General features: G+C 37.3%; 1 protein-coding gene across 1 annotated transcript; it reads left to right on the top strand.

Annotated features, from left to right (window-relative positions):
• The first annotated feature begins 469 nt into the window (after positions 1-469).
• Positions 470-23,643, top strand: LOC122445029 (arylacetamide deacetylase-like 2). The gene is made up of 5 exons (XM_043473994.1): positions 470-622; positions 14,516-14,738; positions 17,914-17,983; positions 19,898-20,069; positions 22,018-23,643. Exons 1-5 carry the CDS (start codon positions 485-487, stop codon positions 22,618-22,620), a joined length of 1,206 nt encoding a protein of 401 aa, XP_043329929.1. The 5' UTR covers positions 470-484; the 3' UTR covers positions 22,621-23,643.
• The last annotated feature ends 2,339 nt before the right edge of the window (positions 23,644-25,982 follow it).

Raw genomic sequence — 25,982 nt, 5'->3', positions numbered from 1 at the left:
AATTCACTTCTTCCTCCCCCTCTTGGAGTGTAAATGTTTGTTCCCTATGTCTGTGTCTCTATTTCTGTTTTGCAAAGAGATTCAAGCTCTTCACATTAATCTTTGCAAAATAAAAATAGGAGAAACAGACTTTATGGTTTATCTTGTGCTCTGTTTAGACTCATAGTAAAATTTATTGTGCTGAGTCAATGATGGTGGCACAGGATGAAAGAGCTTCTGCCAATGTTCTAAATTCTTTGCTACTCTGTCTGCATGTTTCATGAGACATATTGTGAACTGTGTTTCAGATAAAGTGTGTGTGTAGCTGTTGAACCAGCTACAACTAGTCATTCTTAATTTTGGAACTGAATGTTAGGTCAGCATGGTTAACATAGTCAGATTACTTGAGAGACACTGTCATGTACCTTTGTCCTACTACTTAGCATTTTAGTATATATACGGTGGCATTGTATCATTGCTACCCAGAGGTTGTGAAAAGAATATTATGGGGTACAAAATTTTATGCTTTGGACTGATTTGTATTCTTTTTGCTTTTTATATTTATACACCAATGCCAGAAAACATTGAAGAACCCTGGAAAGTAAGGATCATGGATGCTGCTACAAAAGCTACTTCACTTATGGTAATTTTTTTTTTCCAAGGGATTGGGATTCCTTGTTATAAGCAAATGTAAGGTTTCTTGTAATTAGTATTTTGAAAATGACTTTTTTTTTAGGATAAATCATTCAAATATTATTAATCTGTTTGATTTAATAAATCATTATAAACTACTGAATCTGTATAAAACACGGGAGATAAAATTTTGCTCTTAAAATAAATACAAAATATACTGTGCCAAGAATAAAAGAAATAATATTATTTAAGTGGAAAATTTAAGGGATTTTAAAGCAATTAATATTTTATATTTCTGAGAAAAACTAATCATGTATTTTCTTAAACTTACTCCTGTATACTGATTATATTTTTATATTTTGATGTACATATAGTATCTGTATTGTTTTAGTGTCTCTCTCAGTCATTTTTGAAGTTTTTAGCTTCTATACCTATAGTTTTTAAATATAGAGACTCAATTAACTTTTGTAATGTGGGTTATAGTTATTAGTATTTGCATTAGAAACTGACCTCATTAGAATACAATTCAGGGATTTCCCTGGTAGTCCAGTGGTTAAGGTTCCACACTTCCATTGCAGGGGGCATGTGTACAATTCCTGGTAGCAGAACTTAGATCCTGCATGCCCCACAGTGTGGCAAAAAAAAAAAAAAAGAAAAAGAGAAAGAAATCAATACACTTAATGATAATGATGTTAATATAATAAACCTATTAGAAGTTAAAATAAATAACAGTGATATTGTTTTCCATTCTTGCAAATCCCATTTATGTCTCACTTTATGGAAGAGAGCTGTAGTCACCATCTGCTTTTGCATTTAACCTGTTGCAATATTACATGTCGTGTAGCTTCTAGAAAATTCTACTACATGCTCATGAGGAAATTGGACTTTTAAAAAAGGCAGGAAGTATCAAAGTATTATGTGAATTTCCTGAATATCTCTCAGAGACCCACAAGAATTTGAAGCCCATACTTTGAAAACCACTGCTTTTGTCTATCTTCAATACTAAATTGCTACATTTTAGACTTTTTTGTGACAATACTAGAATTTGAACTAAGATCTACCTCAAGGAAAGTATCAGGCTCCCCTATCAAAGCATGCTGCTAACTGGAGGCCTTATAAATGATGTGAACAATAGGAAGTTTGAGGGACAGTGCATCAACAGGCAGTAAGTGATCAGGGAAGACAGAGCAGTGTGTGGTACCAGGAAGTGGCTGTCTGGTGTGCTACCCAGAGAAGATGACAGATCTGTCAAACTAGATCCCAAGATATCTCCTGCCTGAAGTTAAAAGTGTGCCGCATGACCTGTTGCCTTCAGTGTTCCCTCTTATTGTGAATGCTTCACCTTTTCATTCACTGGATCAGAGAGAAAAATGAGCAAGTGCCAGCCGTAGAGAGATACTGCCATGTTATTGTCTGAAGAGCTTCTATAGTTTTAAACTTCAGAGTAACTAATGCTTATTTACTGCCCTGCTTCATCAATGTTAGTACATTCTGAAACCTTGCAATTGTAGAATTCAACTTCTAGTTTATCAAATGCAAAACAGAATTAAAATATTGCACATATAAAATAGAAATGGCTTTTGCATTTGCTTGACTATACATGCAAATTATTTTAGCAATCAATCAGCTTATAATTGCTCAAGTGATAATCACTTTGTTATTGTCATAAGTAAATTTTATAATGTGCAACAATTCTTGATCAAATGATGTGGAAAAACAAGACTACAGAGTTAGACATTCATATTTTTGGCTGCATAAAGTAGAAGAAAGAATATGAATTTAAAATTCAGATCTTAAAAAAGTCTACTTCATTTTTCTGTGGCTCAATTTCTTCAACTGTAAAGTGAGAAATCTATAAATTAATTGCACCATTACTATTAGAACAGGAGGACACGTTTTCCAAGACAGCATGTAGTGATGTCTAAAATGATAGCTGGTATTTGTTCAGTAGAAATCCAGTAAGTATCTACTCCCATCATCAGAGTTATCAGAAATAAGGGGCAAAAACCCTAAAAAAGTTAATTTCTTAAATTATTTTTATTAGAGTATAGTTGCTTTAGAGGATTGTGCTAGTTTCTACTGTACAGAAAGATGAATCACCCATTTACACGCATACATCCCCTCCTTTTTGGACTTCCTCCTCATTCATGTCACCACAGTGCGTTAAGTAGAGTTCACGTTAAAGTGATATATCTGCTAAATTGAAATTATCCTCACTATGATTATCTTCAACCAGCAATGAAAATATTTAAGAGTATTTTTCACATATATTGACAATGAAAAAATCTAAAATTTACTGAGCTCTTATGATGTACCCTGTCCTGCTTCAATTTCCTTAAAACTATGATTTAACACTTACAGTTGCACTTTGAAGAAGTCACTATAGTTATCCTCATTTTATAATGAGGAAAATGAGGCACAGGGAATAAGAAGACCAAAGACACACAGGTAATAATTTTGAGAATTGAGAATCAAACCATACAGTCTATATTCAGACTACTTTTCTTCAACACTATGCCAAATTTTAAATTTTATTTTAGCTTTGCATAAAAGTCAGCCTATTGATTATAGAGTCCTATGTAGTCTAATACAGGTATAGGTTCATGTAACCAGCACCAAAATCAAAATATGAAAACATAACCCCCCAAATCACCTCAAATCACCTCATGCTTCCCTTTTTAGTAAACACTTCCACACCCTAAACATCTGGTAACTGCTGATCATTGTATGCCTGCACACTTTGTGTTTCTGAAATATCATAAATGGGTTCGTGTGTGTGTGTGTGTGTTCAGTCACTTCAGTCATTTCTGACTCTTTGAGACCCCATGGACTGTAGCCTGCTAGTCGCTTCTGTCCATGGGATTCTTTAGGCAAGAACACTGGAGTGGTTGCCATTCCCCTCTCCATGGGATCTTCTCCTCCCAGGGATCCTGCCTGTGTCTCCTGTGTCTCCCACATTGCAGGTGAGTTCTTTACCATGAGCCACCTGGGAAGCCCAGATGGGTTCATCTGCATGTGAATCATGCATCCAGCTTAATGGATTTCACTAAACATAATACATTTGAGAGACTTCCCTGTGGTTCAGTGGTTAAAAATTCACCTGCCAATGCAGGAGACCTGGATTTGATCCCTGGTCTGAGAAGATTCCACATGCACCGCATAGGCCATTCTCTTCTACAAGACAAGCCACCACAATGAAAACCCCCTACAATGCAATTATAGTTGCCCACACTTGCTGCAACTAAAGAAAGCATACACAGCAACAAAGACCCAGCACAGCCAAAAATAAAATAAATAAAAAAGAAAGATATATTCTAGAGTAATCCATGCATTGAGAGTATCACAAGTTCAACCCTTTCTAAAGCTGTGTAGTATTCCATTATGTGGTTGTATCATGAAAGTGAAAGTGAAAGGCACTCAGTTGTGTCCGACTCTTTGCCACCCCATAGACTATACAATCCACAGGATTCTCCAGGCCAGAATACTGGAGTGGGTAGCCTTTCCCTTCTCCAGGGTCTTCCCACCCCAGGGATTGAACCCAGGTCTCCTGCACTGCAGGCAGATTCTTCACCAGTTGAGCCACAAGGGAAGCTGGATGTATCACGGCTTATTCTAAATAAACAGTTGAAAGATATTTGGGTTGTTCCCACTTTGGAGTGGATATGAATAAAGCTGAAAAAGCACTCATATACAGGATTTTGAATAAGCAAAAATTTTAATTTCTACCAGGTAAATACCTAGAATTAGATGTTCTGAGTCATGTTATAAATGTATATTTAACATATAGCAAACTGCCTAATTGCTTTTTAAAGAGCTAGTACAATTTGGCAATCAGACCAGCAAAATGTGAAAGTTTTAGTTGTTCTGTGTCCTTTCTACACCTAATATTTTCAATTATTTTAAGAGCAATTTTAATTATTGTTTCAAAATATTCGATTGCAGTACACATTTGCATTTCCTTTATGATTACAAGTATTGAGCATTGTTTCTTGTGTCTATATCTTATTCCATGTTTTTGTGGTGACATGCATGTCTAATTGTTCCTCCATTTTGAAAGATTGGTTCCTTGTTTTCCCTTTTTAACTATAGAGAGTTCTTCCTGTTGGGGATACAAGTCATTTGTTGTTGCTCAGTGCTAAGTTGTGTCAGACTTTTTGCAAACCCATTGACTACAGCATGCCAGGCTTTCTTCACTCTCTCCCAGACTTTGCTCAGGTTCTCGTCCATTGCCTCGGTGATGCTATCTAACCATTTCATGCTCTGTGGCCCTCTTCTCCTTTTGCTTTTAGTCTTTCCCAGAGCCAGGGTCTTTTCTAGAGAGTTGGTTCTTTGCATCAGGTGACCAGTGTATTAGTGCTTCAGCTTCAGCATCAGTCCTTCCAATGATTATTCAGAGTTGATTTCCTTTAGGATTGACTGGTTTGATCTCCTTGCAGTCCATGGAACTCTAAAGAGTCTTCTCCAGCACCACAATTTGAAGGCATCACTTCTTTGGTGCTCAGCCTTCTCTATGGTACAACTCTCACGTCTATACATTACAAATGGAGAAACCATAACTTTGACTATAGTTATGTCACTTTGTTTGCAAAGAGACATCTTTGTTTTTTAATATGCTGTCTAGGTTTGTCATAGCTTTCCTTCCAAGGAGCAAGCAATTTTTATGGCTGCAGTCAACTCTGCAATGATTTTGGAGGCCAAAAAAAAAAAAAAAAAAAAAAAATCTGTCATTGCTTCTACTTTTTCTCCATCCATTTGCCATGAAGTAATGGGACATGTGGTCATGTATGGATGTGAGAGTTGGACTGTGAAGAAAGCTGAGTGCTGAAAAATTGATGCTTTTAAACTATGGTGTTGGAGAAGACTCTTGAGAGTTCCTTGGACTGCAAGGAGATCCAACCAGTCCATCCTAAAGGAGATCAGTCCTGGGTGCTCATTGGAAGGACTGATGCTGAAGCTGAAACTCCAATACATTGGCCAGTTGATGCAAAGAGTTGACTCATTGGAAAAGACCCTGATGCTGGGAGGGATTGGGGTCAGGAGGAGAAGGGGACGACAGAGGATGAGATGGCTGGATGGCATCACTGACTCTATGGGCATGAGTTTGAGGAGACTCCCAGAGTTGGTGATAGACAGGAAGGCCTGGCGTGCTGCGATTCATGGGGTCGCAAAGAGCCGGACACGACTGAGCAACTGAACTGAAGTGAAATGAACTGAATATTCCATTGTGTATATGTTTACTACAGCTTTCTTATCCATTCGTCTGCCCATGGACATCTGGGTTGCTTCCATGTCCTAGTGATTGTGAACAGTGCTGCAATGAACATTGGGATACGTGTGTCTCCTTCAATTCTGGTTTCTTTGGTGTGTATGCCCAGCAGTGGGATTGCTGGGTCGTGTGGCAGTTCTATATCCAGGTTTTAAGGAATCTCCATTCTTCTCCATAGCGGCTGTACTAGTTTGCATTCCCACCAACAGTGTAAGAGGGTTCCCTTTTCTCCACACTCTCTCTAGCATTTGTTATTTAGAGACTTTCTGATGGCAGTCTTTCTGACTGGCATGAGATAGTACCTCATTTATGGTTTTGATTTGCGTTTATCTGATTATGAGTGATGTTGAGTATCTTTTCATGTATTTGTTAGCCATCTGTATATCTTCTTTGGAGACATGCCTGTTTAGTTCTTTGGCCCATTTTTTGATTCATTTTTTGAGCTCAGTCACTCAGTCGTGTCCGACTCTTTGTGACCCCATGAACTACAGCACACCAGGCCTCCCTGTCCATCACCAACTCCTGGAGTCCACCCAAACCCATGGCCATTGAGTTGATGATGCCATCCAACCATCTCATCATCTGTCATCCCCTTCTCCTCCTGTCTTCAATCTTTCCCAGCATCAGGGTCTTTTCAAATGTGTCAGCTCTTCACATCAGGTGACCAAAGTATTGGAGTTTCAGCTTCAACATCAGTCCTTCCAATGAACACCCAGGACGGATCTCCTTTATGATGGACTGGTTGGATCTCCTTGCAGTCCAAGGGACTCTCAAAAGTCTTCTCCAACACCACAGTTCAAAAGCATCAATTCTTCTGTGCTCAGCTTCCTTTATGGTCCAACACTCTCATCGATACATGATCACTGGAAAAACCACAGCCTTGACTAGATGGACCTTTGTTGGCAAAGTAATGTCTCTGCTTTTTAGTATGCTGTCTAGGTTGGTCATAAATTTCCTTCCAAGGAGTAAGCATCTTTTAATTTCATGGCTGCAATCACCATCTGCAGTGATTTTGGAGCCCCCCAAAATAAAGTCTGACACTATTTCCACTGTCTCCCCATCTATTTCCCATGAAGTGATGGGACCAGATGCCATGATCTTAGTTTTCTGAATGTTGAGCTTTAAGCCAACTTTTTCACTCTCCTCTTTCACTTTCATCAAGAGACTCTGCTTCTTCGCTTTCTGCCATAAGGGTGGTGTCATCTGCATATCTGAGGTTATTGATATTTCTCCTGGCAATCTTGATTCCAGCTTGTGTTTCCTCCAGCCCAGCGTGTCTTATGATGTACTCTGCATATAAGTTAAATAAGCAGGTGACGTACAGCCTTGACGTACTCCTTTTCCTATTTTTTGATTGGGTGGTTTATTTTTCTGGTATGTAGCTGCATAAGCTGCTTGTATGTTTTGGAGATTAATTCTTTGTCAGTAACTTCATTTGCTATTATTTTCTCCCATTCTGAAGGTTGTCTTTTTGCCTTGGTTTCTTCAATGTGCAAAAGCTTTTACGTTTAATTAGGTCCCATTTGTTTATTTTTGCTTTTATTTCCATTACTCTGGGAGGTGGGTCATAGAGGATCTCACTATGATTTATGTCAGAGAGTGTTCTTTCTATGTTTTCCTCTAGGAGTTTTATAGTTTCTGGTCTTACATTTAGATCTTTAATCCATTTTGAGTTTATTTTTGTGTGTGGCATTAGACAGTGTTCTAGTTTCATTCTTTTACAGGTGGTTGGCTGGTTTTCCCAGCACCAATTGTTAAAGAGATTGTCTTTTCTCCATTGTATATTTTTGCCTCCTTTTTCAAAGATTAGGTGTCCATAGGTGCATGGATATATCTCTGGGCTTTTTGTTTTTTTCCATTGATCTATATTTCTGTCTTTATGCCAGTACCATACTGTCTTGATGTCTGTAGCTTTGTAGTATAGTCTGAAGTCAGGCAAATTGATTCCTCCAGTCCATTCTTCTTTTTCAAGATTGCTTTGGCTATTCTAGGTTTTTTGTTTCCATACAAATTGTGAAATTATTTGTTCTAGTTCTGTGAAAAATACCATTGGTAGCTTGATAGGGATTGCACTGAATCTTTAGATTGCTGTGGCTAGTATACTCATTTTCACTACATTGATTCTTCCAATCCACAAACATGGTATATTTATCCATCTATATGTATCATCTTTGATTCCTTCATCAGAGTTTTATAGTTTTCTATATATAGGTCTTTTGTTTCTTTAGGTAAATTTATTCCTAAGTATTTTATTCTTTTCATTGCAATGATGAATGGGATTTTCCCCTTAATTTCTCTTTCTGTTTTCTCATTGTTAGTGTATGGGAATACAAAAGATTTCTGTGTATTAATTTTATATCCTGTAACTTTACTTTATTCATTGATTAGCTCTAATAATTTTCTGGTGGTATCATCAGGGTTTTCTATGTAGAGGTTCATGTCATCTGCAAACAGAGTTTTACTTCTTCTTTTCCAATCTGGATTCCTTTTATCTCTTTTTCTTCTCTGTTCAGTCTCTTAATATTTTTCTCTGCTCCATTTCTCATAGGCTGTTTTGTAAAACATAATTTAGCCATAAATTATATGTAGAGTAGTACAAATAGTATATATTGCAGTGGTCTAGAAAAATGTATTTACATCTTGTCAATTACTAGGCATCTAGCTTGGGTCAGAAACTGAAACTTTCTAGGTCTCAGTATCCTCATCATTAAAGCACACTGCTTATATGATTTTTTAAAATAAGACATAAAATTTAAGCAACCTCTGATAGCTATAATAATAAATGCTGTGTAATGTTCTTTTTCTCCACAATATTTCACAATTCTTTTTTTTTGTGTGTGACTATTCAGTGGAAGATACTACAAAGATATTAGAAGCCTACCAAAAACAGTAAAGAGAGCTTGATTCCAATGGCATGCAATTTACAAATAGCGTTTTTTTTTTCTCCAAGTCTTTCTTAAAAACAAGAATGTGTTTGCAGTTCAAAAAATGGGCATAGTTTTATTAGTAAAGTCATAAGCATACACTTTATGAAATTTTATATAAATTAAATTACAATGAGTTAAATGAAAATATTTAGAATACCCAAAGAAGTTGAAAATCTTTTCTCAAATAATTTTTCAGATAAAATTTATAATTTATAATTAAGAAATAAGTAGGCCAATATAAGATAAGCTGCAAGTAAATTGACCACATTACTCATTTAAAAAACACTATATATGTGGATTTATTTAGAAGCACCTGACAGAATGTGGTCCACTGGAGAAGGGAATGGCAAACCACTTCAATATTCTTGCCTTGAGAACCCCATGAACAGTATAAAAAGGCAAAATGATAGGATACTGAAACAGGAACTCCCAAGGTTGGTAGGTGCCAAATATGCTACTGGAGATCAGTGGAGAAATAACTCCAAAAAAAATGAAGGGATGGAGCCAAAGCAAAAACAATACCCAGTTGTGGATGTGACTGGTGATAGAAGCAAGGTGTGATGCTGTAAAGAACAATATTGCATAGGAACCTGGAATGTTAGGTCCATGAATCAAGGCAAATTGGAGGTGGTCAAACAGGAGATGGCAAGAGTGAATGTCAAATTCTAGGAATCAGTGAACTAAAATGGACTGGAATGGTTGAATTTAACTCAGATGACCATTGTATCTACTACTGTGGGCAGGAATCCCTTAGAAGAAATGGAGCAGCCATCATGATCAACAAAAGAGTCCGAAATGCAGTACTTGGATGCAATCTCAAAAATGACAGAATGATCTCTGTTCATTTCCAAGGCAAACCATTCAATATCACGGTAGTCCAAGCCTATGCCCCAACCAGTAATGCTGAAGAAGCTGAAGTTGAATGGGTCTATGAAGACATACAAGACCTTTTAGAACTAACACCCCCAAAAAGATGTCCTTTCCATTATAGGGGACTGGAATGCAAAAGTAGGAAGTCAAGAAACACCTGGAGTAACAACCAAATTTGGCCTTGGAGTACAGAATGAAGCAGGGCAAAGGCTAATAGAGTTTTGCCAAGAGAACACACTGGTCATAGCAAACACCCTCTTCCAACAACACAAGAGAAGACACTACACATGGACATCATCAGATGGTCAACAGTGAAATCAGATTGATTACATTCTTTGCAGCCAAAGATGGAGAAGCTCTATACAGTCAGCAAAAACAAGACCAGGAGCTGACTGTGGCTCAGATCATGAACTCCTTATTGCCATATTCAGACTTAAACTGAAGAAAGTAGGGATAACCACTAGGCCATTAAGGTATGACCTAAATCAAATCCCTTATGACTATACAGTGGAAGTGAGAAATAGATTTAAGGGATTAGATCTGATAGACAGAGAGCCGGATGAACTATGGACGGAGTTTCATGGCATTGTACAGAAGACAGGGATCAAGACCATCCCTATGGAAAAGAAATGCAAAAAGGCAAAATGGTTGTCTGAAGAGGCCTTACAAATAGCTGTGAAAAGAAGAGAAACAAAAAGCAAAGTAGAAAAGGAAAGATAGTCCCATTTGAATGCAGAGTTCCAAAGAATAGCCAGGACAGATAAGAAAGCCTTCCTCAGCGATCAATGCAAAGAAATAGAGGAAAACAACAGAATGGGAAAGACTAGAGATCTCTTCAAGAAAATTAGAGATATCAAGGGAACATTTCAGGCAAAGATGGGCTCAATAAAGGACAGAAATGGTATGGACCTAACAGAAGCAGAAGATGTTAAAAGCAGAAGTGGCAAGAATACACAGAAGAACTGTACAAAAAAGATCTTCACGACCCAGATAATCACAATGGTGTGATCACTCACCTAGAGCCAGACATCCTGGAATGTGAAGTCAAGTGGGCCTTAGAAAGCATCACTACAAACAAAGCTAGTGGATGTGATGGAATTCCAATTGAGCTTTTTCAAATCCTGAAAGATGATGCTGTGAAAGTGCTGCACTCAGTATGTCAGCAAATTTGGAAAACTCAGCAGTGGCCACAGGGCTGCAAAATGTCCTTTTTCATTTCAATCCCTAAGAAAGGCAATCCAAAAGAATGCTCAAACTACTGCACAATTGCACTTGTCTCACATGCTAGTGAAGTAATGTTCAAAATTCTCCAAGCCAGGCTTCAGCAATATGTGAACCATGAACTTCCAGATGTTCAAGCTGATTTTAGAAAAGGCAGAGGAACCAGAGATCAAATTGCCAATATCCGCTGGATCATCGAAAAAGCAAGAGAGTTCCAGAATAACATCTATTTCTGCTTTATTGACTATGCCAAAGCCTTTGGCTGTGTGGATCACAGTAAACTGTGGAAATTTCTGAAAGAGATGGGAATACCACACCTGACCTGCCTCTTGAGAAACCTGTATGCAGGTCAGGAAGCAACAGTTAGAACTGGACATGGAACAACAGACCAGTTCCAAATAGGAAAAGGAGTACGTCAAGGCTGTATATTGTCACCCTGCTTATTTAACTTATCTGCAGAGTGCATCATGAGAAACGCTGGGCTGGAAGATGCACAAACTGGAATCAAGATTGCCAGGAGAAATATCAATAACCTCAGATATGCAGATGACACCACACTTATGGCAGAAAGTGAAGAGGAACCAAAAAGCCTCTTGGTGAAAGTGAAAGAGGAGAGTGAAAAAGTTGGCTAAAAGCTTAACATTCAGAAAACTAAGATCATGGCATCTGGTCCCATCACTTCATGGGAAATAGATGGGGAGACAGTGGAAATAGTGTCAGACTTTATTTTGGGGGGCTCCAAAATCACTGCAGATGGTGATTGCAGCCATGAAATTAAAAGATGCTTACTCCTTGGAAGGAAATTTATGACCAACCTAGACAGCATACTAAAAAGCAGAGACATTACTTTGCCAACAAAGGTCCATCTAGTCAAGGCTGTGGTTTTTCCAGTGATCATGTATCGATGAGAGTGTTGGACCATAAAGGAAGCTGAGCAGAGAAGAATTGATGCTTTTGAACTGTGGTGTTGGAGAAGACTTTTGAGAGTCCCTTGGACTGCAAGGAGATCCAACCAGTCCGTCCTAAAGGAGATCCGTCCTGGGTGTTCATTGGAAGGACTGATGCTGAAGCTGAAACTCCAGTACTTTGGCCACCTGATGCAAAGAGTTGACTCATTGGAAAAGACCCTGATGCTGGGAGGGATTGGGGGCAGGAGGAGAAGGGGACGACAGAGGATGAGATGGCTGGATGGCATCACCAACTCAATGGGCATGAGTTTGAGTAAACTCCGGGAGCTGGTTATGGACAGGGAGGCCTGGTATGCTGCTATTCATGGGGTCGCAAAGAGTCAGACATGACTGAGTGACTGAGCTGAACTGAACTGAACTGAACCTATAGTATATGTGTTAGGATGTACAATGAGACCTCTACAGTATTATTATATTTATTTAATTTTTAATATCAAAAACATTTTGTATTGGGGTATAGCCAATGAACAATGCTGTGATAGTTCCAGGTGAACAATGAAGGAACTCAGTCATACACATACATGTATCCATTCTCCCCCAAACACCCCTCCCATCCAGGCTGGCACATAATGTTGAGCCGAGTTTCATGTGCTATAAAGTAGATTTTTGTTGGTTATCCATTTTAAATATAGCAGTATTGCATGACCTTCCCCAAATTCTTAACTATCCCTTCCCTCGGGCAGATGTGAGTATGTTTTCTAAGTCTGTGAATCTCTTTCTGCTCAGTAAGTAAGTTCATGTGTTCATTTCTTTTTAGATTCCACATATAAGGGATGTCATATAATATTTCTCTTTCTCTCTATGACTTAGTTCACTCAGTATGACACTCTCTAGGTCCATTCATGTTGCTGCAAATGGCCTTATTTCACTCTTTTTAATGACTGAGCTATAGTGAATTGTATACATGTACCACCTCTTTATCCATTCCCCTGTCAATGGACATCTAGGTTGTTTTCATGTCTTGGTTATTGTATACAGTGCTGCAATTAACACTCAGGTGCATGTATCTTTTCAGGCCCTTTTCTTTCCTGGATATATGCCCAGGAGTGGGATTGCAGGGTCACATGGTAGCTCTACTTTTAGTTTTTTAAGGAACTTCCATATTGTTCCAATAGTGGCTCTACCAATTACATTCCCACCAACAGTGCAGGAGGGTACCCTTCTCTTCACATCCTCTCCAGCATTTGTTGTTTGTGGATTTTTTGATGAGAGTCATTATGACTGATGTGAGGTGATATTTCATTGTAGTTTTGATTTGCATTTCTCTAATAGCTAGTGCTGTTGAACATCTTTTCCTGTGCCTGTTGGCTATCTGTGTGTCCTCTTTAGAGAAATGTCTGCTCAAGTCTTCTGTCCATTTTTTGATTGGGTTGTTTTGATGCTATTAAGTGTCATAAGCTGTTTGTAAATTCTGGAGACTAACCCCTTATCAGTCACATCATTTGCAAATATTTCCTCCCAATCTGTGGGTTGTCTTTCTGTTTATTGTTTCCTTTGCTGTGCAAAAGCTTTTGAGTAGGTACCATTTGTTTATTTTTGCTTTTATTTTTATTATTCTGGGAGATGGATTGAAAAAGATGTTGCTGTGATTTATGTCAGAGAGTGTTCTGCCTATGTTTTCCTCTAAGAGTTTTGTAGTGTCTGGTCTAACGTTTAGGCCTTTAATCCATTTTGAGCTTATTTTTTGTGCAGAGAGTTAGTGTGTTAGTCATTCAGTCGTGTCCGACTCTTTGCAACACCATGGACTGTGGCCCACCAGGCTCCTCCTCTGTTCAGGGGATTCTCCAGTCAAGAATACTGGAGTAGATTGCCATTCCCTTCTCCAGTATGAAGTTAAAGAATGATCTAATTTCATTTCTTTACATGTGGCTGTCCAGTTTTCCCAGCACCATTTGTTGAGAGACTGTCTTTCCTACATTATGTAGTCTTGCCTTCTTTGTCATAGATTAATTGACTATAGGTGCATGAGTTTACTTCTGGGTTTTCTATCCTGTTCCATTGACCTATATTTCTATTTTTTTGTACCAATACCACACTGTTTGATGACTGTTGCTCTGTAGTATTAGTTAGGGAGCCTGATTCCTCCAGCTCTGTTTTTCTTTTTAATAATTGCTTTGGCTATTCAGGCTCTTTTGTGTCTCCTTACACAATTCTGAGATTTTTTTTGTTTTAGTTCTCTGAAAAATGCCAATGTTAATTTGATAGGGATTGCATTGAATCTGTAGTTTGTCTTGGGTAGTATAGTCATTTTGACAATATTGATTCTTTCAGTCCATAAACATGGTATATCTTTCCATCTGTTTGTGTCTTCTTTGATTTCTTTCATCAGCATCTTATACCTTTCAGAGTACAGGTCTTTTGTCTCTTAGGTAGGCTTCTACTTAGGTATTTTATCCTTTTTGATGCAACAGTAAATGAAATTGCTTCTTAAATTTCTCTTTCTGATCTTTTGTTATTAGTGTATAGAAATGAAACAGATTTCTGTGTATTAATTTTGCAACCTGCAACTTTACCAAATTCATTGATGAGTTCTAGTAGTTTTATGGTATTATTCATCTTTTATTCTTCCTCTTTGATTATATATTTATATGTATTGATATTACTAAAAACTGAAATATTTAAAGTTCTAATTTTTTTGTTTGTTTTGACAGTCTACTATATTGGAAAAAATAGGCCTTAAAAGATTTGATGAATTGTTTTCCATAATAATAAAACTGGACTATACACAACCAATTTCAGATGAAAATGTTACAGTGATGGATACAACGTTTAGTGATATTCCAGTACGTTTGTACTTGCCGAAGAGGAAGAGAGAAAGCCAGAGACCAGCTGTAATTTTTATTCATGGTGGTGCCTTTGTCTTAGGAAGTTACAGTAAGTACTTTTTATATAAGCAAATGTTTGTGAGTATATGTGTTTGTATGTGTTGCACATTATAAGTATTTATATTAAAATAATTTTTGTATATTATATTTGGCAGAACTTTTGTTTATATAATTTATGTTTGTAAGTAAGTGTACTTAGCAGAGAGATAAACTATATCAGTCAAGGTTCATATATATATCTTCATATACTTTTTTGTAAATAAATCATAAAAATATCAGGTGAGATTTTTGCTTTAAAAAAGTTATTATCAAATAAAGTTACACTGACAATGGGAGATTCAAGTAGTAAACTTAAAGTTTAAGTTTGAAATTACCTGATGACATGATTTTAGGTTCAGAAAAACAGAAGTGAATAAGATGATTTAAATGTTTGTTCAGAAGTGATAATATTTGCAACTTCCAAGTAGCAAATGTATACTCATATTGTAGACAGTGATGCATCAATACTTATCACATTGAGGCTTAGAATCCAATGCATATTTTTGAACTTGAAAAATAAAATACACCTGAGTAATCAAGTACCTCTCCTCAAGTATATTTCTGTCTAATGTTTGGAGATGATTCCAAGAGGTATGATGGAATAGCTAAGACAGTTACACACTCATGTACATTCCCAAACAGACACAAACTCAAACATGCTCAAACATACACACACACTCACATACACACATATATACACAGTTGCTTTTAGACTATTGATATTATTGATCTACCATACAGCACAGAATATGATTGATATTGTATTGAAGAAACTCCAAAATGTAAGAAACAAATGAAAAGACACCTTTCATCAAAGAGACACAGCCTGAGTGATTATATCCAGAATTTTGATTTTATGATCTGTTAACATTTCAAAATAACCACAAATGCTACAGTAGTTTGGTGAGTGGTCCACTCTTATTTGATAGATACTCACAATATTAGGATATGTATTATTATCATGCTTTTAGAGGTAAGGTAGCTACAGAATGGTTCAGTAACTTGTTCCAAGTCCTATTAGCAAGTGGAGGGACCAAAAACCAAACCAAGGCCTGTCAGCAGAATCAACAGACTTAACCCTCACACCACTGGTGAGCAGTCTCATCCTATGAACCCTCAAGGTGGTTTTAAGATGTTGTCTCTTGTGTGTATTTAGTTCCTATCCTTCATATCAATGCAATTTTCAAAACCTCATGCTCTTTCAAGTCTCTCAGCTTATCCTCCCTCATCTATCAAGAATGTCTGTGCAAATTCAGCAACCATCCACTCTTTACTCCTTGCCAACCATATATGTCCTCAAAAATTATAGACTGTATTAAGTCTTAACTTTACTTCTTTCTACTTACATTGTAGAAAATGCATTTTTATCTTTGCCAAGATTTAATCTCTTTTTTGTCTGTGGTCATATTTCCTACTATTGTTAGGATTTTAATCAATATTTTTCTTCTATCTATAAATGTGTCCTCTCTATTGGCACCTAAACATGTTATAACATCTTCTACCTTGATCTTCCTTGGTTCCAAATATCTCTCTCTAGATAGTCACTTATCACTCTCTTATCTTTCTCAGGCTCATTTTTATACACTGTGGAATCCAATTTCTCCTTTAATAATTCTTAAATTGTGTAATTTGACAATGATCCCTCCTCTTTGCTTCACTGAAATTCTCTGCTCCTTTGGTTTCTATGAAACAAACTTCTTTTGATTTTTGCCTCTCCCCCTTAACTTCACATGTTCCTCTTTCTTTAAAATAAAGCAAATATAAACAAATGCACAAAATGGGCCTGTTTTTAGATTTTTTTTTCCATTTATTTTTATTAGTTGGAGGCTAATTACTTTACAATATTGTGGTGGTTTTTGCCATACATTGACATGAATCAGCCATGGATTCACATGTATTTCCCATCCCGATCCCCCCTCCCACTTCCCTCTCCACCCAATTCCTCTGGGTCTTCCCAGTGCACCAGGCTCGAGCACTTGTCTCATGCATCCAGCCTGGGCTGGTGATCTGTTTCACCCTAGATAATATACATGTTTCGATGCTGTTCCCTCGAAACATCCCACCCTCGCCTTCTCCCACAGAGTCCAAAAGTCTGTTCTATACATCTGTGTCTCTTTTTCTGTTTTGCATATAGGGTTATCGTTACCATCTTTCTAAATTCCATATATATGCATTAGTCTGTTTTTAGATTTTTATAAGTGTTCGTGTTCTCCAGTAGCCCTTTCATTAGTTTTTGACTCTGCATGCTCTTGTATTTAGACCTTTCCACTTTTCAGCACTACCCCTCACACCTATGCTGTTGAATTCCAAAGCTATACCTCCAGCTGTAACCACGGTCCTAAGTTTAAGATCAATATGTATAGAACTTCAGAGCTTGCCAGCATATTTGGAGGAACCACAGATAATTTAAGGTTAACATGATTAAACAACCTGAATCATATCTACTCCCCACCCCAATAGTCTAGGAAAAAAATAAACCCAAATAAACAACAAAAGTAAAAACAACTTCAAGAAAACAAGCAGAGGAACTGCTCCTCAGCTGTTCTATGAATGTGAGAATTGCAATCGATTACTTATTGTACCTTAGCATCTACGTTTAGTAACCAATTCTGTCCACCTGTCTTCCTAAATAGCTTTTTCTCTCTCTCCACACTTAAAAAAATTATTATTTTTATTTCCTTCTGTTGCTTCTCCTTTTTTTTTTTTTTTGCTCACCACTATTTCCTTGTTTATGTCACCCTTTTTCTAATTTGCTTCTGTTATATGCTAATCTGGTCATAAATTTTATAACTAAATTCTTTGGTAAGATCTATCGCCTTGTTGACAAAGAAATCTTTAGTGTAGCATCCAAGTACTGGTACCGGTATTCCTATTTTCCAATGTGGTTTCACTTTATATCCTACTTCTGTCTCAATACTTGTTTCAGTTGTACTTAACAGTTAATTCCCTGAGCTCTGTATGTATTCTCATGATTCTTTGAGTGTATTTCCTTCTGCAGTGACCTTCCCCATTTGGTGGCAGCCATCAAATCTTTCATCTCTGGATCCTAACATGCGGCAGCAGGAAACGTGGAAGTGTGAGGATCACACCAATTAATCATATTTCTGTCAGCTTTCACAGTGTTGTCGGTTTTCAATTGCCATTTATTTACAGGGCAGATGTTCATATTAATTTCTTCATTTCAGAGCAAACACCCTTGGACCTCCTGAATAGATGGACGGCAAACAAAGTCGATGCAGTTGTTGTTGCAGTGGAGTAAGACCGTGATTTTTACTAAGATTCTTGCCCTTGTGACATAGTTTTGGTTTCCAAAGAAGGCACCCAAGCCTCCCAGAGGGCTTGGGACCTAGGGATCTTACATTCATGTTAGTAGCTTTTGCTAATGTTACATTATCTTATCTTCCTCAAAGGTACTTAGTTTCCCTTCAACCTCTGTCATTGCACAGACTTCTGAGAGGCACCACAGGCTGAACGTCTTTGGCAACACAGCTGTGGTACTTCTAGAAATGTCTAGGCGCTTAGCTACCCATTATGCACTTGGGATGTTGAGTTTTGTGGTTTTTTTTCTTTTCAGTTGGTGATAAAAGATTAATTTTATAGATTTTTTTTTTCACTGAAGTGCCATTCTTTACCATATTGTGTTAGTTTCAAGTATACAGCAAAGTGATATAATTACACTCATATATATTCTTTTTTAGATTCATTTTCATTATAGTTTATTAGAAGATATTGGTTACATAGATACTCTTAATTGGAGAAACATCAGATGCAAATGTTGGGACCGTCTGAAAATTTAAAATCATTCTCAAAATGAGAGAACTTAAGTGCTAATGATTTTTCCAACAATATACAAGAAAAACTAGCATATGTCCAGTACTATGTAATCTATTCAGGGGTTCTCTGTACTTCATCTTCATAATGAAGTTTTTTTCCCCATTTTCCAATCAGTTAAGTAGATTTAAGTTAAGCAAACAGAGAACACAGTAGTGTTTCTGTTAATTGAGAACTTAAGGGTATTAAATAGAGCATACAAGTGCAACCACTGCTGTCCTACTCACTAATGCTGCCTTAGGGCAACCAGAAGAGTCAGATGTTTTCAGAGGTACTTCTCATTTACAGTAGTTAGGATGCTCTCCCTTTCTCTCTGTAATTGAACCTAATATACCACTTTCTTATTTTAAGATGCTTTTAAAATCGTGATGCGTATTGTACTGAGTTTAAGAATTCAATCAGTTACTTCTGATATTTGTTCTTTCTTTGTACCCTGAAGACCATTTAAAGTAACAATACATTTTGATATGCTATTTTCCTTAATTTATACTACATTTCAGATATTTTAGATATTGTTACAATATGACAAGATTGCAGGGGTCATCAGGTCAGCATTTAATGGTTGATACTGACATTATTAATTCACCAATTCTTTTGCAAAGTAAGGTTACTATTATAGGTAGAAATAATACAGCCCAATAGAGTTCACCTCAATATTGGAAGAAAAAATTAAAAAAAAAATATATATATAGTGGATACATTAACAGATGCTCTAACAATTTGTCTTAGAATGACATTTACAGTTGTCATGCAAGATCACTTACTATATTTAAATATTTATTTTGAATTGTGTTTTCATGTCATATGTAAGCTCATACTCATGTACTCAGCTTATGATACAAATTCTGATAACAGAACACACTATTTTGTAGAATTTTTACCTAAATAAATTTCTAACATAAGACCTCTACAAATCATTCATTCTCAGATTTGCTGCTTTGAAAATCTAGTGCACACTCTTAATATGGTTGTGAAAATATTTGCTACCAACTGCATTTGAGAATCTAATAAATGCTACAGAAAGATCATCTCCCCTATTGATTGCACATTTGCTGAAAAAATTCTATACAATTTTATGAGGATAAAGATAGAATCCTGATCTCTTTCATCTTCCATAGAACAAATATTTTAAAAACATTATACAAGAATCTACATTTTATTTTAAAAACAGAAGTTAGTAGGAAGTCCAGGTGTGACTGATGACACTAAAGATCGAAAGTAGGGCCAATTTTGTTCTCTGGACCTGCTGGTTAAATCGAGAGATACGTGGATATACGCAACTGAAGTTTAAACCTAAATGCTTTGTCTCTTTCTTTCTTTCTTTTTTTTTTCCTGAAGCCCTAGACTAGGTCCTCAATATCCATTTCCTGTTACCCAGGAGGATGTTGCCTCTGTGGTCAAATTCTTTCTACAGGATAAAATCCTTGCAAAATATGGAGTGGACCCCAATCGAGTTTGTATTTCAGGTGATAGTTCTGGGGGCACACTTGCAGCAGGAGTGGCTCAACTGGTAAGCTGTGTGTGTTATATGTTATATATATATTTATAACACATACACACATGCTATAACTCTAACACAAAATAATCATTTTCTTTGTTAGGATATTTTTAATGGTTTTATATTTTAAGCTATTAAGTGGGGAAAAAAAAAAAAAACAGAAGAAACCCTCCTGTCCTTTTACATAATTTTACCATTAGACAATGCGGCTTTAGCAGCATTGAGGAAAAGTGACATACAGTAGTAAGAAAGGCTTTTAATTAGTTAACAATTTTGAAGGAAACAGAACAATGTCTAGGAATCACTGTTTAATATGACAAGGGATTTTTTGTTCTCCTTAGCTATTGTAGTTCATGTATTTCAGTGGAATGTTAGCAGATAACATTTGGGCCACATGGCATGCTTGCAAGGAAGAATCACTAGTGTAATAAAAAAGAAAATGGTCTATGTTAAAACCATTGCTGTGTGCAGTTAAATAATTGTTGTTCCCAATAACTAATATAGTTGAAAAATGAATTCAGTACAATAGATAATTTTTACCCCCAAAACTAAATTTTATGGACCAAAACTAACATAAGAAGAAGGATACCTACCAGTAAAACCAGCAGGCTCTTCTAGCTCCTCTTGTATGACTTTGCTACTAGCCTGGGAAAGTATTGGTTGAGTTTCTCTCATTTTTGATCTCTCATTCTGCCTCATTTTTGTTTTTGAGGTTGCTGTTGTTTCCTCCACTCTGCTTATGACATGAGCCAGTTGATTTAGAAAATAATCTGTATGGAGGACACTGGGAAGGGATCAAGGGCATAAGAGAGATTGTTAGACAGATTTGTTTTTCTTCATTGTCTTTTTGAAACTGTGCTCCCACTATACCTTGAGTGTGTAGTTTGCAGTTGGTTGGATATCACGTCTCCTTGTGAGGTTCTACTGGGATTAATTTCAATTAATTCTCATTTTGTATGTCAGCTACTTCTGGGAGGGGTTAGCATTAAGAAACACCCTCCAGAGAGTGAGCCTTTCATGTGTAGTGGCAACTGGTATATTCATTTCTATAGATGTCACCATTGAGGCTGTTGGTCTGGGGTTAGGCTCCTCAGATTACTTTTAAGTTTTCTTCTTTAGAGTGCAGAGGTAAAATCAAAGGAAAGGAAAATATATGGTGGCTCATCTCACCCCATAGTTGAGATATTAGGATGCTTCTTATTTCTGTAAGAAAGAAAAACTTCAAATACAATGCTCCATGTCTTTTTTTGCCCTTAAAAATTTCATTAATTACTATGCTTATTTCCCACCACACTACACTTTTGTCTTTTGGTTTTCTCCAAAATACAAGTTGTTTATTGTGCGTGTGTGTGCTCAGTCACTTCAGGCATATCTGATTCTTTGTGGCCCCATGGACTCTAACACACTAGGTTCCACTGTCCATGGAAGTTTCCAGGCAAGAATACTGGGGTGGGTTGCCATTTCCTACTCCAGGGGATCTTCCTGACCTAGAGATCAAACCCATGTCTCTTGTGTCTCCTGCACTGCAGGCAGATTCTTTACCACTAGTGCCACTATACTGTCTTCTCCAAAAGACAAATGGTATGTTAGGAATATTTTTTTTAACTTGATTGAACTCCATTTGAATTTAGTTAATATGTGAGTTTGAGTAATGGTATTCTATTATTACATTCATTATTTCTTCTCAGGTTACTGTAGGTCAGATTTTTCAGTATAGACTGCTTGTTCACAGGAATTACATAATTTTTTTTTTTATTTGGTTGTCATATGTGAGTAAACCTGTGTGTGAAGCATTATTGATGAAAGTGGGATGACACTTTTTATAGCACTCAATGTGCAACTATGAGGTACTATATCATTCTTGTAATTATTTACATAAAAGCTGATGTGACTGGAGGAAAGCCTCCTACTCCTATAGCGTGGAAGGCTTGGACTCACATTTTACTGCATCTTTTTTCAGATACAGAATGATCCAGAATTCAAAAATAAATTTAAAGCACAAGCTTTAATCTACCCTGGCTTACAGCTAGTTGATTTGTCCTTGCCATCTCACCAAGAATTTGAGCATGGTCCACTTCTGTCAATGAAACTGGCAATCAGACTTGCAAGCCTACATTTGACCCAGGATAAAGCACTCGCCCAGGCAATGATGAAAAATCAACACATGCCTCATGGATCAATGCATCTGTTCAAGTTGGTTAACTGGAGCACCTTCCTTCCTGAGAAGTACAAGAAAAACCATGTATATACTGAACCAATTCTTGGAAGACTTAACCCTTCGTATTCAATACTTTTGGATAGTAGGTTATCACCCTTGGCAGTCAATGATTCCCAGTTGCAAAATCTGCCCTTAACTTATATCCTCACCTGTCAACATGATGTTCTAAGAGATGATGGACTTATGTATGTCTCACGACTTCAAAATGTTGGAGTTAAAGTTTCTCATGACCATATGGAGAATGGAATCCATGGAGCTTTATCATTCATGACCTCGCCAATGTACTTACAACTAGGCATTAGAATAAAAGATAAGTATATTAATTGGCTAGAAGAAAATCTGTAAGTAGTACATATAACTAACTAGCTAGTCAGTGTTATAGTCCAAAGGCTATGTTTTGAGATTTGTGAATTTAAGTGACAGTATGATGTTAGTTTTGATCAATCAAGGTTTAAATCAAAGCAAAATTATTGTGTATCTTTGAAAAAACTTAATTTCCCTAATATTAGATCTTGATAAAAAGGAGACTGTACCATATTTATCCCAATAAATGTAATTTATTCAGAGTGATACATATTAAATATTCACAAATTTCATAGTAAAGTATAAAAATAAGTATGATTATAGGCAACATACACATGATAGTTTCCTAGTAGTGACATGAATGGTAATGGTGAGTGAGAAGTAATTTTAAGAAAGGAAAATTGCAATGGCTTTTAGATGAGATTGGGAAGCAATACCTTTCAAGCCTTTTTATCATTTAGTGGCCCATACATTAGTTTTATCCTCTCTGTATAAATCATTAGTTTTCTTTCACTCACACAAAATCTGCTTTCAGACGTATCGCTAGCCTTCTTTGCTGATAGAGGGAAAAGGCCAACATCTGAACTGTAAATCCTTTCAAAAGCCTAAAATTTTAGCCCATACTCAAATGTTTAGAAACATCAACCCAGAAGATAGATGAGTTACTCCACTGATTTCTACGTGCTGATTATCCAAGATGTCCCCTCACCAACTGTACATTGCAGTAAGTATTGGGTATTCTATTATTTTGAACTTCTGGACTGATACATTTATCTTTACAGGGAGCTATATAACTAGAAAGATATTTAAGCTGATGATATCTGAACCTATGGACTCTCCCGTGATGATGGGGCCCACACTCATGTTAGTCTAGGTGAACCTCATGAATAAAATTCATTCCCATTAGGACACGTCATAAACAGTGTCTCCTTTTCTGAAGTCCCTGTGACGCTACTCTTTGCATGCTGTTGTTCTGTGTCTTTTTTTAAACTGAGTAAATTTGGTGCTGTCTAAGTGTAATTGTATTTGCTCATTTGTTTGATAATCTAATCCCCAAACACATTGCTTGAGTCTGCAGCTTCATTATTTGCTTTTTGGTCATCTCAGCACCTAATCTGTTCTCCAATCTCTTAACATATTCTACCATGTTAAGCTCTTCCCTGAAATCCAAACACTGAACTATTATATCAGGACCCACAAGTATAGACTATTCTGTTTTTCACTGGTATTTGTTGTCTCAGCCCATGTATGAAATAACATCTTATTCAACAATCATCTAGTTGTGTTTTTTATAAAAGAGAGACACTATTCAAAGATATTGTCTTAAATCAGATGAAAAAAATTTGCTTGCCTGAATTAATCATTGGAATCATGCGAATCTTTGTGGTTCAAGATTCATTCTGTAAACATCATTAATTACATTAATCATAAAACTTAACATAAAGCTTATAGCTTATATGTTAAAGCTTATGTTAAAGCTTATATGTTAGGTCAGTATTACAAACCAGCAAGTTGATATGTAAATACTACAGTGACTAACACACGATTATTGAGGAGAGGAAGGTCTGTGGCATTGAGGACAATTTTTAAACTATGAAAAATTTATGACTCATGCAGATATAAAAATACAGATATGTTAAAGACTATATTTTAATTCAATTCATTCAGTAAGATAACCAAGCCACTGTTATACAAAAGATAATTCAGAGGACCAATATAATAAAAAGAGGTCAAAGACAATGAGCAATAGAGGGTGTGCTTAATGTAGACAATGCATAGTTGTAAAATATTTCAAAGGCCATAGTATACTAGACCCAGATAACCTAGAGGAACACACAGATGATACAGAAGAAAGAAGATCTCTTTATTCTAGGCAACACAGAAGATCAGTTTTGTATTAAAGTACATTCTTTTTCCTTTAGTGGAAAGAAGGACAAGATGATAGTGAAGTTCTCAACTCTTTAAAGCATCAGAAAAATTTGCTAGGTGAATTATATCTGTAGTTGTAGAGCTGTATCAGTGAGCCAATTAAAGAGCTTTAGGAGAGGGGGAGAATCAAGATGGCAGAGGCATAGGAAGTCAAATCACCTCCTCCCACAGAAACATTGAAAATACATGTGGAAAGATTCACACAGAAAAGCTCCTGAGAATTGACAGGAGACCTCAGATCTCTGAAAAGACAAGGAAACTTCCATGTAATCAGGAAAGAACAAAAGGAAGAAGAAAAAGAAGGAATCAGTCCTGTGCCCAAGGGAGGCAGCCGTGAAGAAGGAAAGGTTCCCACAACTCTGGAAGTCTTCTTATCAGCGAGGAGATCAGCCTGGACAGATGGGAAATTTCAGAGCCTAAGCGGAGAGAGCAGCAATCCATCTGTGGAAGGCATAACAGAGAGTAACTTGTCCAGAGGGTCCCCACAACCTAGACAGTCCTCTGCTGGTAGGGGTGAGAGGCACATGCTGACACTCAGATTCAAGAGCTCAGTCCCAGGGAGAGGACCAGGGTTGGACATGGAAACAGCTGAAAAGTTCAGGCTGTAGCAACTGAGGGTGTACTAGGAAGAAGCCTGGGCCTGCCAGAGCGGTGAGGCACCATTATTGGGAGATGCCCAAGGAGAGGGGTGGGACCGCTGTGAAAGTGTCTTTCCCCGTGAGAGCCCTCAGGCTCCAAGCACCTCCCACAGGAGCTCTGGGGATGGGCACAAGTCGCCACTGCTGTCCTGGGCTCCAAAGATGGGCACTGGCCACCTCTTCCAGACCACAGGCAGATGCCAGGCTCTGCATCTGTGGACCCAGAAGGGTATGGGCAATTCCTACCACTACAAATTTCAAATTTTGCCAGTGGGCCCCAGGACCACCCCCTCCACTGACTCAAACAGGCACAGAGAGCTTCCCAAACTAGTAATTCCACCAACAGGCCATAGGACCTGCCCACGCTGGCCCAGCAAGGAGCTGACAGCTCTGGCCTCTAGGAATTCCACCAGTGGGTCCCAGGATTTGCCTGAACTGTCCTCAAATGGCAAGGAAACATCTGTGACTAGGGCATCTACCAGTAGGTGCTGGGACTTGCCCTCCAGTCCTGGGAGATTTCCCCTACTAAGTCCATCAGTGAGTGCTGGGACCTGCCCCATTTTCCCAGATTTGTGAGGAAGGCTCTCACTATTAGGAACTCTGTCAGTGGGTCCTGGGATGCACCCTGCTATCCCAGGAGGACATGGATAGCTCCTCCAACTAGGAGGCATTGAAACCATAGCTGAGCCCCAGTGGCTGTGTGACTGAGGAAGAGGAGTTGAAATCTCTCCTTGTAGCTGCATGAACTTCCTTTGATGGCTTCCTAAATTCAGTGGTTACAAAAGATCTGAAAGAATAAATACCTTCGGAGCTGGAATAGGTCTGACTTTAGCAGCT

The sequence above is a fragment of the Cervus canadensis genome, chromosome 7 (genome assembly GCF_019320065.1).
Source record: "Cervus canadensis isolate Bull #8, Minnesota chromosome 7, ASM1932006v1, whole genome shotgun sequence".
NCBI lineage: Eukaryota > Metazoa > Chordata > Mammalia > Artiodactyla > Cervidae > Cervus > Cervus canadensis.
The sequence above is the reverse complement of the archived record's forward strand: the minus strand, read 5'-3'. Positions and strand labels throughout refer to the sequence as shown.

What these genes read in the sequence shown, in the direction of transcription:
- LOC122445029 (XM_043473994.1), top strand. Translation starts at nt 485, where the DNA reads ATGGGGTACAAAATTTTATGCTTTGGACTGATTTGTATTCTTTTTGCT. An exon ending in GCAGTTGTTGTTGCAGTGGA is followed by an intron (nt 17,984 to 19,897) that starts GTAAGACCGTGA and finishes TTTTTCCTGAAG; the next exon opens with CCCTAGACTAGGTCCTCAAT. An exon ending in CAGCAGGAGTGGCTCAACTG is followed by an intron (nt 20,070 to 22,017) that starts GTAAGCTGTGTG and finishes ATCTTTTTTCAG; the next exon opens with ATACAGAATGATCCAGAATT.